Genomic DNA, 15,108 nt, shown 5'->3' with positions numbered 1-15,108 from the left:
AGATCCTCAACTGGAGACATTCACAATTCTTCCCTCCCTTTCTACCATTAATCCTTCATGTTTTAACAAGCACTGAAGCTAAGGCAGCCTACACTCTTTCCTGTCAAATCACCCTTCTTCCCTATACTATTTCTCTTGAATAAAGCAATCTGCTCCCTCCAGTCCATGTTCTTGTAAATCAAAGGGATAGATGTCAACACATGCCATATGGAAGTATAAACTTCCTTTTTTTAATTAAATAGGATTTTGACATTTGGTTTGAAGTGTTTGGTTTTTTTATTTTTTAAAGAAAAATCTATGCAAGGCTATCAACTGTTTTTATTTTTAGTAAAGCCAATCCTTCCCCCCCTCCTCCCCCAATACCACAAATAATTTCCAGCTTAAAAATCTTTCTATCCTTTCATAGTTCTTGGGCAGGCTAGAAGAATTGTCACTTTTGAACAGATGTAATTGCAGAAATGTTGTATTTTATTTAAATAAATATTAGATACCACTCTCTTTAACATGCTTGATGCATCATTCCCTGATCAAAAACCATTTAAAAAACATCTTCTTATTCAGCAAGGTTTAATAATGCTGCACGTCATTATACAATGATGCACAATTCTGAAGCAAAATTCCACGAGATCTGAAATATGTATTCAAAGTAGTTGGCTTTCCCCTTCCGTGGGCTTTCTATCCACAGATTGGAGCATCTGCAGATGGCGGCGCCACATTCTCCCCAATGGTGGTGTGCACACGTAGCTGTGTGAATGTGGTTGTGCACATATCGCACACCATTGGGAACAACACAACTTGAGGTCCCGCATATTTTGCTATCTGCAGGGAGAAGTCCAGAAAGGAACCCCTGAGGATACGAAGAACCAACTGTATATGTTTAAAGTGAACCAACATAAAAATACAAGAATTGACAGGATGAGTCAAACAAAATTTCCATATAGTACAGCTACAGCCTTGTCTTCAACCAGCAAAATATCTTAGTGGAGGGAGGGACATTTTCTTTTAATATAAATCATGGTCAGTATTCTATATCAGCTATTTAGTTAAGTCAATCATGATTGTGAAACTATCATCACAACCATAACTCCCCCAACCTTCTTTACTGAGGAGTTTTTGTCAAACGGGACAGAAGGCTCTCAATTTCGAAAGAGAAGATAGTGAGGTCAATTCGAAAAGTCATGCCCCGAACGCAACCCAGATTCTGTGCAAAGTAAGACACCACATGGGTAGGGTCTTAATTGCGAATTGGCACCCTTGCGCATGCTCAGTGAGACTCCAGCATATTTAGGCGAGTGAGAGAGAGAAAAACCAAGGAACCCCACAATTTACAAAAGAGGTTGGAGGGGGAGCGGGAAGAATGGTTGAAAGAACATGCTCTATTCACGTTAAAACAAGCATATATTCACTCTTGGCACATTAAAACGTGAATATAATGGTTATCCAATAGCTCCCGATCCATGCCTCTTAATTACCAGGCAGCAGCCCGCCCCCCCCCCCCCCAGCGATGCTGAAGGACAAGCAGAATTGCAGTGTGGCTTCATGGGGAAAAAAACCATTCCAGATTTTTTTTGGGGGGGGGGGACCAGGACCAAAGGAGATATGTACATCACACCAAACAACAGCACGTGCGAAGTTGCCTAAGAATAGGGTTTGTGACTTCGCTAGTTCACTCAATTTACTTAACTGTGGATTGATGCGTGATTGCATTCGGACATCCAGCGATCTCGTGTGGTAACCTTATGCACAATAAGGTGAATACGCATGATTCCTATCAGGATGACACTGGATTATACTTCCAATTTTAGTCGTGTGATATCATCCTGAGTGTCATTTCCCTGGGGAGAAGGAGGTCCATTCTGTTGGCGACTGGAGCATGAGTGAACGATGTTTCCATCAGATTTGATGGTTTGGGTTAGCGCCCCCCCCCCAAAAAAAAAAAAAAACCTGGTAGAAATGTCATGAGAAGGCATGACTCACTCAAAAAGACAATAATGTTTGATAGGGCAGAAGGCAGTAGGAAAAGAGGAAGACAGCATTCCAAATGGATAGACTCAGATCAAGGAAGCCCCAAAGAAAGAAAAGGGGAAGAAAAAAAGAGAACTTTTTAAAAAGCAGATGAAAAAGTGGAAGGACAAAGTGTTCATTGAGGCTGTCCCTGCCAAATCAGGGCACTTGTAGGGTATATTGTCTTGTTCAACTTTTTGTTCACATAGTCACCAACCAGTTCGTTATGGGAAGCGCACCAGCTGGACATCAGTGTAAACACACCTTACATCTCATGCTCCCCACTGTTATACAGAGGAATACTTCCCCTGATACCAGACGTGATATGTCCAATATGCAATAAACTTTTAAGGTCATCCAAGGGCAGCCATAACAATGACCCTTTGCACGCTACATAGTTATAATGCTATTTTACCACTTTAACTGCTCTGTGTGCCTCCTCTGGAACTCTGGGATTTAGAGTTTGGTGAAGAACAAGAGTTCTCTGGCTGAAAATACTAAATGCCCCTCCAGCCAGATTGGGGCCATGGCAACCTCACACCACGGCCCTGATCTGGCCTTTTGAGGGTGCGAAAAGGAGCAGCAAAAAGAGGCTCCCTTCTGCACCCTCGAAAGGGCACCATAGCTGCATTGCTGCAACTATACGGCTCTCCTTCGTGCCGTATGTAGTGCAAGCAATGCCTCGACTCTGTCCCCAGGCCAGCCTTTCAGGCTGGTCTGAACAGGGCCTTTGTCTTTCTTTTTACTTCTTTGCTGCAAACTAAGTTCAAAGTTCAAAAGTAGTCTAAACTCCATTAACTCAGCCAGGAGGAGGAAAGGAGGGGAAGGGGTGGAAACATGCCTTCAAAAGGTCCCAGTTTCTCTCTCCTCATCCCTCTTCCCTCATTTGTTCTCACATTACTTCAGTTCGTGCAAATTGTGTTTAAAGTGAAAGAGTAGCTTGCACTCAATTTCCTCAACAGAGGAGACAGTAGAGATGGGGTTGGATTCATACTCTTTTCAGTAGGCTCAGGCAAAAATAAACTGCTGCAGCAGTGTATTGTGTATTCGTTCTCATTACAGTAATGCCTTTCCTCATCTTGACCACACCTGATGTCTCTTGGCCACATCTGTCCAAATTTTTATCTGTGAATGTTGGAGGGAAATTGGATTTTGGATCTTAACTCTTGTCAAGGTGTTGTTGTTGCTGTTGATGCAGAAGTTCTACTTGGATTCTAGAGGTCGGTACTTTGAGAACTGATTTAGATAGCTCAAATGAGTCCAAAAAGTATTGAAACAGTACAACCCTTTCCAGGCATCTTTAGTTACTTTCAGACACCTTAGGAAGATATTAGGAGTACAAAATACATAAAGGCCACTAGACCTCCATGTTCCCCTGATTTTAGTGACTAAATCATGAATGATATGGCATCAACTGCTTATGTGTTACTTTTATATTTCATTGTTTGCTGCTTGCTTTGTCAGTAGCTGGAAATATTTCATATTCCAAGTGCCCACAAATGTGATCTGCTTTCATTTCCCACAGAATGCCCTAGAGAGTGACATTTTTAAAGAAGATGCTTCTACCCAAGGCAAATCTTAATTTTGTATTAGAATAATTTTTATTGAACACTCTCCTCCAGAAGGATCTAAGCTTTGGTGACTGGCAGGAAGCCATCCCAGTACATGAACAGCAGTATAGGCAGGCAGTTTGCACTCATCATGTGTACGTCAGATGTGGGCCCCGAGGTCAAGTTTCCCAGCCAAGATAATGCAGATGACTATCTGTTATGAGCATATCCATCTGCGGTTAAGGGGATGTGCCATCACTAATCCAGATCTGGCTTGCATCAGTTTTCCAAAATAAAAAACAGCTTTCCTAGGCAGAAAATGAACCTTTTTCAGATTTGTAAATACTATCCACAGTGAGATATAGAGAGGAAGAAAAAGAGTCATAAGGACATAACAGAGCTCTTGCTGAATTGGACAGAAAGTCAATCTAGTCCAGCATGCTATTGTGCCAGTGCTTTCCATCTGGAAGCTACTGGATAGACTTTGGCATGTTTCTGAAAAATGGGAAGAGCTTTTATTTAGCTGGGATATTTCTCCCAAATATTAAAATATTAGTTATTGTTATTTCTAGCTTCCCTTGATGCGACCTTGACTCATGGTAATCCTGTGGATGAGACATCTCCAAGTGTCCCTATCCTCCACTGCTCTGCTTAGATTTTGTAGATTCAGACCCATGACCTCCCAGAGTCTATCCATTTAGTATGGTCTTCCCCTCTTTTTACTGCCTTTTACCTTTCCTAGCATAATATTTCCCCCCCAATGATTCATGCCTTCTCATGATGTGGCCAAAGTATGACAGCCTCAATTTAATCATCTTGGCTTCCAGGGAGAGTTCAGGCTTGACCTGATGATGGACCCATTTATTTGTTTTTGTTTTTGTTTTGGCTGACCATGGCACTCTACTTCAGCACCACATCTCAAATGAGTTGAGTTTCTTTTTATCTGTTTTCTTCACTGTCCAGCTCTCACATCCATACATGGTGACGTGGTATACAATGGCTTGTATGATTCTAACTTTAGTGCTCTGTAGTATATCTTTACTCTTTAGGACCTTGTCTAGTTTGTTCATTGCTGCCCTTCCCATTTCTAGTCTTCTTTTGGTTTCTTGATTGTAGTCTCCATTCTGATCAGTGTTTGATCCAAGTGATAAGAGCTCTTTGAATATTTCAATTTCCTCATTATCTAGGTTGAATTTATGTAGATCCTTCACAGCATTATTTTTGTTTTCTTTATGTTCAGCAACAAGCCAGCATTTGCAATTTCTTCTTCGACCTTCCTTAGTAATTATTCTAAGTCTATGATGTTTTATGCTAGTAGTATGGTGTCATCCGCATATCTTAGATTAATAATGTTTAAAAAGTATACAAGAAAAATATATTGACCCCCCCCCCCCCAGAAGAATAAAACCCAACTGGATTACATTGGCCTTCATACTGAGTTAATCCTGGTAGTGGCTGATCAATGGCATAAATGTTCTTTCATCTGTAAGACTTTGATTACAGCCATTGTCTTATTACAATTAAAATGCTCTTCTGATATAACAAAATCCAAGCTATGGAATCTTTTGTGCATGAGAGGGTTGCATAGAAATCTTCTTTGTTTTGTTTTGTTTTGTAATTGTTGTTTATTGAAACTTTTTCAAAATTTTACAATAGAAGAATCGTCTTCTTCTCTCAGATACACAGGTGGTAAAGCCTCCTCCTGCTGAGAATGTAAACTGTTCAGGATGTAACTTTTACAATACAGATATCAGTATATATGAATAAGAAATGTGGGGTGGAAACTTATTGTTATAGTCCTGCATTGCCAGCTGTATATCTGAGAGAAGAAAATGATGCCTCTATTGTGAAATTTTGAAAACAATAATTAAAACAAAAAAAGATACACCATGTTTGCAAGCTACCTTGAAGACCTTGAAATAGTGGCAAGACAGGCTTTGTATCTGTTATGTCAGTTAGTCATTCAATATGTATGGGTGAACCAAACTTATATTTCTAAAGGTTTTAGGCTTTCAAAGGATGAGGTATCAAAGGAAAATTTGCTTCAGAATATTAATTCTAGGATTATTTTCTTAAACGGAAACAAAAGAAGGTGACTTAACAGCTAAAAATAAACCCTTTAAAATTTTCTCTATTCTTTTTTTTTTATTCTAGTCATCTGTGATGTCTGTCTGCTTTGCCCGCTTTCATCCAAATCTGGTTGTTGGAGGAACTTATTCTGGTCAAATTGTATTGTGGGACAATCGTAGTCACAGAAGGACACCAGTTCAACGTACTCCCCTTTCTGCAGCAGCACACACGGTAAAGAACTTGCTTGTTTTAAAAATGCCATTATTAATAGCTGCAGGCTTGTAGTGTAAGAGCATGCAATTATAAATAATACATGGTAGGAAAGACTACTGGAGCTAATAAAATTAAGTTTTGAAAAGTAATTAATTATATTTGTTAGTCCAAGGCCCAAAATATACTTAGCTGCCATTATTTTAAAAATAGTTCCTTCCTTTCTTATTTTTCAGTGGTAACTCAGGGGTGTAGGGGTTTGGTTGTTGCATTAAGACTCCAGGAGACCAGAGTTGTAGCGATACTGCAGCAGAATTAACGCAGTTTGACACTGCTTTAACTGCCATGGATCAATGTTAGAGAACTCTGAGATTTGTAGTTTTGTGAGAAAGTTAGCCTTCTCTGTCAGAAAAATCTGGTGTCCCAACAAACTACATTTATTTGTCTTTTTAGCAATTCACGGCCTTCCGTCATGGCCTGGAAATATTATAATGTGTGAAACTGGAGATGGAAAAACTGCAGCCCTAACCTCTTTTTTGCAGACCCTGAGCCCCCAATCTCTCAGTTCTTCCCAATCCTTTTTTAAAATAATAAAATAAAATAAAAATAATCCAGTGAATCCCCCTTGCTCCAGTTCCCAAAATCTGCCTGGAGTAGCAGCGTCAGTCTAAAAACCCTCCAATCCCCCATCATGGCACACACCTGCAATTCGATGCAAAATATACTAATAACCTAAGAAGTGAATCCTGGAAATAGATCTTTGATAACTTCTGTGACCATTCTTTTGGCTGAAAATCAGTCCTGTGGCTCACCATGGGGGGGAAACAATTCCAAATAAGCCTTTGGATAAAGAGATAGCACAATATACCAGAAAGATCATTAAAACAGGGTTTTGTTTTGTTTGGTTTTGCTTTGCTTTGCTTTGGCTTGCTTGCTTGTTTTGAATCATGAGAAAGCCCACCAGATCTGAATGGCCTTTGGGAAATAGGCAGTAATAGAGCCTGCAGCTTGTTATGCCTGACAGAAAGGAACTATCCAGCTGGGATGTATAGGTCCAGATTTAATAAAGGTACATAATAATAATTCAGGAATTCTGGCGCAAACCTGGAGCAAAGGGTAAGTTGTTTTAATGTGGAACAAGGAGTGGAAAACCGAAATCGGGTCTGGGCATAATAGAGATGGTCTGGACCTGATTTGGGATTTAGGGCCTGCATAATACAAGCATCGTGCAGTTACCCCAGGGCAAATTCAGTGTTTATATGTACTGTAATGTAGACAAGCCCTAGTTCCTCACTTGAGGTTTTAAGTTACTACAATGCCAGAAATCTAGGGACAGGAGGAAAATTTCATTGGGGGGGCATCTTAGTCGAGGCTCAGTGACCTCTGCTGGATCACTGGTAGCTATACCACTAAGACTAACCAAGCATGAACTGACTTAAGTTGAAGAGAGACCTTAGAAAAGATATTTTTTGGACTATGCCAAATCTCAGTCTGGTTTTGTTGTTGTTATTGTTGTTGTTGTTGTTGTTGTTGTTTCTTGTGAGCCTCCTTAATTACTGATTGTCTATTGGAGAAATACCTAATTTCTTATATCCCTGTCTGGTTAGGACCACCATCTTTTGCTAGATTATTTTCCAGTGTCACACCAATCCCTAGTTCATGTGCACTGTTTAATGAAAACAGGTGAGAACGTAGAGATTAAGTTATCCAAATTAAACACTATCTCTTAGGTTTTCTTATCTTAGAACTATATGTCCTAGAATTCTCCAGAATAGCCAGCATGGCTATTATCCATGTTAGCTGGATTTCAGAAGTTCTAGTGTGGGGGAAAAACTTTCTAAGCTTTAGAGAATGTTTATGTGTTGGGGTGTAGAGCATCGTACTTCCTGTTCACTTAACACTTTCTAGTTGCTTGTCTGTGGCTTTTGTAACTACATATTGAAGTCTTAGGAAATAAGAATTGTGGAGTTTGAGCCTACACATTTTGGCCCCGTGTGGCTATGATGTGAATTTCAAAGCATGGATTTCCAGTTGCGGGCAGACATGAACAAAAGATGAAGCAGGGGTAATTCCCTCCTCAGAAATACCTGGAACCTCATCTAAAACATTCCCATAGAGAAAAGGGAAATCTTTTCCTTCCTATCCAGTATTTAATCAGTATTTGTACTGATTAAAGTTGCTGAGCCTTCTTGTAAGGGCTAGTACAGATTAGACATTTTCAGAGATGTGAAAGTGCTGCTGTCTTCTTGTTGCTCATGATGCATGCCTTCATATTTTCTATGGCACCACTGTCATGCCAGATCACTCACTTAGTTTGCTCCTATCTAATTGTTAATTTTCTTTTTTAAATTCAAAACTGCTCAGATTGAAATTCTGTGCTCAGTCACCTGCAAATAAGAGTCAAAGCAAATCAGTAGCATTTACTTCTGGGTACACAAGTATCAGATTATATTGTCGGAAGAGCAAGTACCACCATTATGACGTATTCAGGATTTTGCGTGTGATTGTCTCAACCCACCATCAGGATGATAGGACATAATTCCCTTTCTACCTCATGCTTGTGCAGTTTTGGAAATGGTTTTACAAGTGTATACTTCTTTTAAACATAATGGATGCTAAGAAGAATTGTGTAGCAATTCACAGATGGCAGAAACTATGCTAACTAGTCCTTTAAAGTTCATGATAATTGTTATTATCACAACTGCCCTTTTCTGTATTCCACTTCATAAGAAAACACTGAGGCTATAAGAAATTTGTTCTTTTAGGATGGGATAAATACATACATTTATGAGCAAGATCTGTACATGTCCAACTTACGTTGCTTTGTAAGCACACTTGTTTTTCTTTGACATAAATATCTTAAGAGCCAAATTACACTCTACATTAAACATATAGATAAAAGTATGCATGCCCCCCATCTGACTGGGGCTAACATATATTGGATTTGAAGCTGAACGCTTTCATGGCCAGCATCCATAGTTTTTTGTGGGTTTTTCAGGCTATGTGGGCATGTTCTAGAAGAGTTTATTCCTGACATTTCGCCAGCATCTGTGGCTGGTATCTTGCATTCTCTGAAGATGCCAGCCACAGATGCAGGCAAAACGTCAGGAATAAACTCTTCTAGAACATGGCCACATAGCCTGAAAAACCCACAAAAAACAATATATTGGATAGATTACATTTAAAACCTCTGTCCGTTTTAATCTAAAAATGCTTCCATCAACATGGGTGTTTTTAAAACATGAAAGAATTCTTGGAAAGCAATATATTTTTTTTTGCTTCTTTTTAACCACTGCAGGTGAGTAGTAGCAAAATTTTAAATAAATCACTCTACCAACATGGGTGATATTTTTAAAAAAAGGTAAAAATGCCATTGGAACCAATTGAATTTTTCTTCTTTTTTTACCTTTGTACTGGAGTGGGAGAATTTTTTTTAGATAAAATGTAAGTATGAGGTAAAATTGAAATCCCTAGTACCTGTGTGTACCGGTATCAATCCAGACTTTGGCTCTGTTTCTATGTTACATCTGCATTGAGACTGGAATGGCTTTTTGTCCTCATGCCCAGTGAAAAGAACTATTTCAAAACAGTGTGTGTCTGTGTGTGCTCGTGTGCACCTTCAAATCACCTGTGAATGTGTGGCAACCCCATGAATTTTTCTTAGGCAAGGAATACTCAAAGGTGGTTTTGCCAGTTTATTTCCTCTGAAATATAGCCTATACACCTAGTATTTGTTGGTAGTCTCCCATCCAAATACAAATCAGAGCCGACCCTGCTTAGGTTGCAAGATCAGACAGTGGGCTGAGCTAAACATGCACATGAATCTATGTGTTTTTCTGAGCCTGGAAAAATAATAATAACTTTTCTGGATGAAAGCTCCCAGAGTCCCCATGCTGACCATGCTGGCTGGGGGGATTTTCAGAGTTATTATCTGAAAAAGATAGTTTGCCATATTCTGCAACTCACAGTGAGCTGGAAAATTGTCAAAACGTGGGTTGAACCACTGCTGCGTGGACGTGTGCTCCTTTCTTGGAAATGGGGTAGCACTCACAAGCGCACTGAAACAAGCCAGCCGGTAACTCAACACTTCTTTCCTCCAAAATTCAATTTTACAGTCTACATAAAAAGAAGAATTTCTCTCTCCCCCTCCCCACTGTCCCCAGCTGGAAAATAAATACCATGTTGCCATGAACCACTGGGTTCCAAATTTCCTGAGCTTATCCCTCCAAACTGGTGCCAGGATTCATAAGGGAAGAGAGTCCCACCACACATTACTCAATAATTTCCTTTCACACCCACCACACATCTGCTATTTGGGATAACAGGAAATTTTAATTACTTTTTAAAAATACGCACACATACACACAACCTTCTAAGCATGATGATTTCATTTCCAAAATAAATAAAAGCAAGATGGCATCTTCTTCTCTTGGGAAAGGAAGGAGCTTGGTTAGATTCTTTGCAAAGTACCATTGGTGTCTGTGTCCCTCCCCTCCTTCTCCCATTTCCCTGCCTCCCACTCTCCCGTTTGAAGCATCCTTTTCAATTTTACAGTGAGACTTATTGCTTCTGAAATTGACAGCTGACAGCTCTGATTAAAGCCAGGCATTGCACAAGAAGTGCTGTGAGGAAAACAGGGAGTTGTTCTTCGTGCTACTGAACGGTGCCCCACCTATTCGAACTTTGCCCCCATTCCTTCTTGTAGTTCCTGGCTCAAGGGGACTGTATTACCTACCTGCCCAAGTGCCATAGTGAGAAGGGCAAATGTCCAGTAAACTGAGATATGAGGTGATTTGGTTTGCTTTTCTTTCATATAAATACATATGAAAGGCCAGTTTTGGCTGGCAAATGAGTACTAACTAAGCAAGGATGCAATGGGATTGGAAGGATTTGAAGCCAGCCACCTCCCAACCAATTTGCTGAGCTAGTGCACCAAGCCATACATCTTGCAAGTTGTGAAACAGTTGTGTGTTTTTTTTTTAAATGATAAGAAAAGCTACTGTGACCATAAATGCAATCTTGTTTTGCTGTGCTTGCTTTTAATCTGGTCACAATCCTTTTGATATTATCTGCTAATAGTAAATAGTAATAGTCAACATTTATCAGCCTACCCTACCTCATAAATTTATTGTAAGAACAAATGGGAAAGACTGTGTCTTACCTTTGGACATAATAAAGACATGTTTAGCATTAGGTGGATGTACACAGATGAGATGATCAGCAGTTCGGTATTAAGACACCAAAATGTGTTTCTATGGTTTATCTCATCAAGCCATGATCATTAATTGTGGTTTCAAGTTAGCTTGTTTTAGGCCCATTTGAGGGACAAACTGTTGCTCCTGTTATATACGCTTCTCTTAAATTTGCATCAACAGTAATAATTGTTATATTCTTCCAAAACCCAGCTTGTTCAAAAACTTGTCTGCCCAGAAGAGTGAAGTCTCTCTTAAATAAGTTTTGATTCTCTTTCTCCCAGCCGGATGGTTACCCAACCTCCTGTGAAGGGAAACCCACCAGCATTTGAGGAAATCTGTTTTATTTCCAAATATTGAAGCTAAACAGGGTTAGCCCTGGTTTGTACTTGGAAGGGAGAGTATTCATTGCCTTAGGAAACTGTATTAAATTCATGGGCTTTTCATAGGTCCATAAGTGACTTGAAGGCATGTAGACAGGCACAGACACACTAAAAAGTTTCTCCTTTTTAGCTAAAACCTACTTCAGTTTTCACCCATCAATTAAACAGGAAGATTTAATTGCTACAGACAGACAGGAAAAGAAAAGCAGTCCTGTCTTTGTTACCCTAAGTTTAAATGGAATAAGCAACACATTTGTTCTTACCAGAGCTGCTAAGACCCAGTTTTCATTGCCCCTAAATTCATGAAGAATTTCTTGTGTGCATGGGCTTTTTCTCACTTTGTTGTGATAACCTTCATACATTGAAGGTTGGAGGGCAAGGCATTTAGACAATTTTGAAAACTAGTTCCTCTCAGAGTGGAAAAGAATTGTTAGTCCATTTTAAATCTAGAGGGTAATGTGATAGAGTGGTGCAGTTACTTCAAGCTAACCTCAGTGGGCCTGAGAGAATAAATTGTCCTATTATTAAGGTGGCTTAATGGATTTGCTGACATTTCCCCCCCCCCCCCACAAAAGTGTGTTGGACAATATTTTCTGGAATGGTCACACTGTCAAAGTTAGTAGGTTGTCTTTCTTTCTTTCTTTCTTTCTTTCTTTCTTCTTTCCTTCCTTTTTCTGCAGTTGTTTTCTTCAGTGAAGTCTACATGTTTTTGATCTATTTGAAAAGTTGCCTCTTTCTTCAGGTATTTTTTTTTTTTAGCAGCAAACACCATCAGCAGCATAATAATGTATCACTGCACGGCAAATGTCTTTTACAACATCTTGCCATAGAAATCATTTCGGTCAATTTCTAATGGTGTAAAATGAAGCTATGACAAAAGTAAGTAAGTGTGTGTGTGTGTGTGTGTGTTTCATAACGTGCTATCAGGCTTTGGGCAAGACAAAGAAGCCCCTGTTAGACAACAATAGGAACTCAGGGCATTATGTGACAATCTAGTGCCCTTTAGAACAATGCATCTGCATCCTTAGGAAACATACCCCCCCCCCCCGAATGTATTCATAGGCACCTTCTGATTATTATGTGCATGACATTTTGTGTGTTTTCAGCACCCTGTGTACTGTGTAAATGTCGTTGGAACACAGAACGCTCACAACCTCATTACCGTTTCTACAGACGGAAAGATGTGTTCCTGGAGTTTGGATATGCTCTCAACTCCACAGGTGGGTTTGTTTTTACCTATACAAGAAGAAAGTGTCAGGGTTAAAATGGATAGTTACTTAATGGAACATCATTTCTAAAAGCGAAAACCACACATCACATGCAGTCTAAAACCTGTGGATGAACTTGAAAGAGTGCAGCTTGCTTCCAGCAGTTGGCTTCTGTAAGAGCCAAAATCCATTTCCTCTGCTTCAAATCATGTAATTATGGTAATGCGTTAATATGCAGGTCAGTTTCAAGTGAAAATGAAATAATCTGTTTTAAAGCACAGGTAATCATGCAAGTCGCCTGTGGTATATAAATATATTACACTTGCTCTACATCATTGTGGAGCTGATACAGACTAGATCTTCACGTGGTGTCACTTTTCATTTGCATTTAGGATTTAGCTAAGCAGACAGATCACATTAGAATTCTGACAAATGTATTTCCTCCCTCTTTCCTCCTAATATTCATGTGTTGTTGTTGTTCTTGTTTGATATAGTGCCAGCTCTTGCTGGTATAGGAAAGAACTATATAGTTATTATGCATTCAGCATAACTGTGATATGATAATACATTTGCTTCAGCGTAACTTCAGATATGTAGTTATAAAAGCTGGTTGAAACAGGCTCACTGGCTACCGGTTCATTTCCAGGCACAATTCAGAGCACTGCTTATAACCTATATGTTAGGTCTAGAATGTTTGAAAGACTATGAACTTATACAGACCGGCCTGAAAGGCCGGCTGGTGGATGGAGTCAGGGCGCAGCGTCCTCATGACGCATGCCCTGACTCCTTCCCCAGGGCATCATGATGCCGTGTGCCACTCCACACATCTCACAGCATCATGACGCACCTCTGGGGCTGCATCTAAATGCCATAGCCATGGCTATGGCATTCTTTAGAGGCTGCAAAAAGGATATGCTTTTTGCAGCTCCTTTCTGCACCCTTGGAAGGCTTGGTTGGGGCCACTGTGTAAAGTTGCCGTGGCCCCTATCTGAATGAAGAAGAGGAGACTTCATGCTGTTGGTACAGCCCCTGTGTCTCCATATATAACCTTGCCTGAGTCTTAAGATCCTAAGGGGTCTTAGTTGGGACCCTAATTGCATGATTAATGGGAAGGGGAAGAAAGAGAACACAAGGGAGGGGGAGAAAGAGAAACCTGCAATATTTCAAGAAAGCTTTGGATGCAAACATGGGAATATGCAAATAAAATCAAAACAACAAAAAAATAATGAAAACTCTTGATACTTCCAGATAGGTTTTTTTCCTTTTGAGGTGGGCTTTCAATCAATAAATGATATAAATAAGAGCCTTATTGCATGACAAAAGAAAACTAACACTCAGCGTCCTTACCTCTCCACATTCTGTTGAAGCACTTTCACTCTTTTCCTGAGGTAGACGGTCATAAAAGTGTGCCTTTTGTTGTGCATGAAAAATCTGTTTGGCAAAAGACATGCCTTTACAACTGTCTCTCTCTGAAAGGAGAATGACAACATGTGGAGAGGTAAGAAGAAAGCCACTTTTCTCTCACTACATGTTGGCTTTCTTTTGATATGCAATAAGGCCCTAAATTGTCTTTTTTAAGACATTAGAGAAAGGGAATGACAAGTTCCTCATCCCTCGTCTAATCCCAGAACCATGACAAAGTATTCCTTGCTAGTTAAAAAAAAAAAAACTAGCAGATTAAGCACCTTTCTCTAAAACATTTCAGCCATCTCCCCTCTTCCTTAAGGAAAACAGACAAAATGGACCACTTTGTTTCATCACCCACCCTCCCACCCACCTCCTCCAAATGCAGATGTATAAATGGTCATTTTGTCTCTCTACATGTATATGTCCCAAAAGAAGGAGTTGAAGATGAACCATAACTTTGGAACAGTTGCAACAGATGCAAACTGAATAGGAAACTAGTTTTGCAATATGCTTTCTTTCTGTGGTTTTTTCAGAAAATAGCATGTCCTGTATCTCTATCAGCTACTTATCAGCTACTTAGTTAAGTATACTTTAGTTAAGTATACTCTCCTGGTCTGACCCCTCCAAAATTGATGGATCTGATCGCTGGCAGAATGATCCTCCTTCTTCACAAGTGGTTGATGCCTGGTAAAGTAGGTTGTGGGGAGAGTTATGATTGTGGCAATAGTGCCATAATTGTGAATCAGTAGCAGTTGTGAATAAGGAGCCAGTATGTATGAGTAAATCTAGGTAATTGTTTTGTATTCATGATCACTACTGTGGCTGCACCTGCACTACAGAAATAGTGCAGATTCACATTGCTTTAACTGTCATAGCTCAATGCTATGGAATCCTGGGATCTGTAGTTTGTTGTGGCAATAGAACTCTCTAATACAGAAAGCTAAATATCTCACAAAACTACAAATCCCAGAATTCCATACAACTGAGCCATGGCAGCTGAAGTGGTGCCGAACTGGATTATTTCTTCAGTGTTGATGCAGCCTTAGTCACATTTTTAGTCACTACTGCAGTAGTTATAATGATC

General features: G+C 39.7%; 1 protein-coding gene across 3 annotated transcripts in view; it reads left to right on the top strand.

Moving 5' to 3' along the window:
- Positions 1 to 15,108, top strand: part of DYNC1I1 (dynein cytoplasmic 1 intermediate chain 1) — a 246,234-nt gene that overhangs the window by 161,333 nt on the left and 69,793 nt on the right. For all 3 annotated transcript variants that reach the window (XM_089531382.1, XM_089531379.1, XM_089531380.1), the window contains exons 11-12: positions 5,709 to 5,855; positions 12,516 to 12,629. In XM_089531382.1, the coding sequence (XP_089387508.1) occupies positions 5,709 to 5,855; positions 12,516 to 12,629 (261 nt within the window). The remainder of the gene's footprint in view (positions 1 to 5,708; positions 5,856 to 12,515; positions 12,630 to 15,108) is intronic.

Source organism: Sceloporus occidentalis, unplaced genomic scaffold, assembly GCF_023333645.1.
Source record: "Sceloporus occidentalis isolate IW3139 unplaced genomic scaffold, rSceOcc1.0.p SCAF_7, whole genome shotgun sequence".
Taxonomy (NCBI): domain Eukaryota; kingdom Metazoa; phylum Chordata; class Lepidosauria; order Squamata; family Phrynosomatidae; genus Sceloporus; species Sceloporus occidentalis.
The sequence above is the reverse complement of the archived record's forward strand: the minus strand, read 5'-3'. Positions and strand labels throughout refer to the sequence as shown.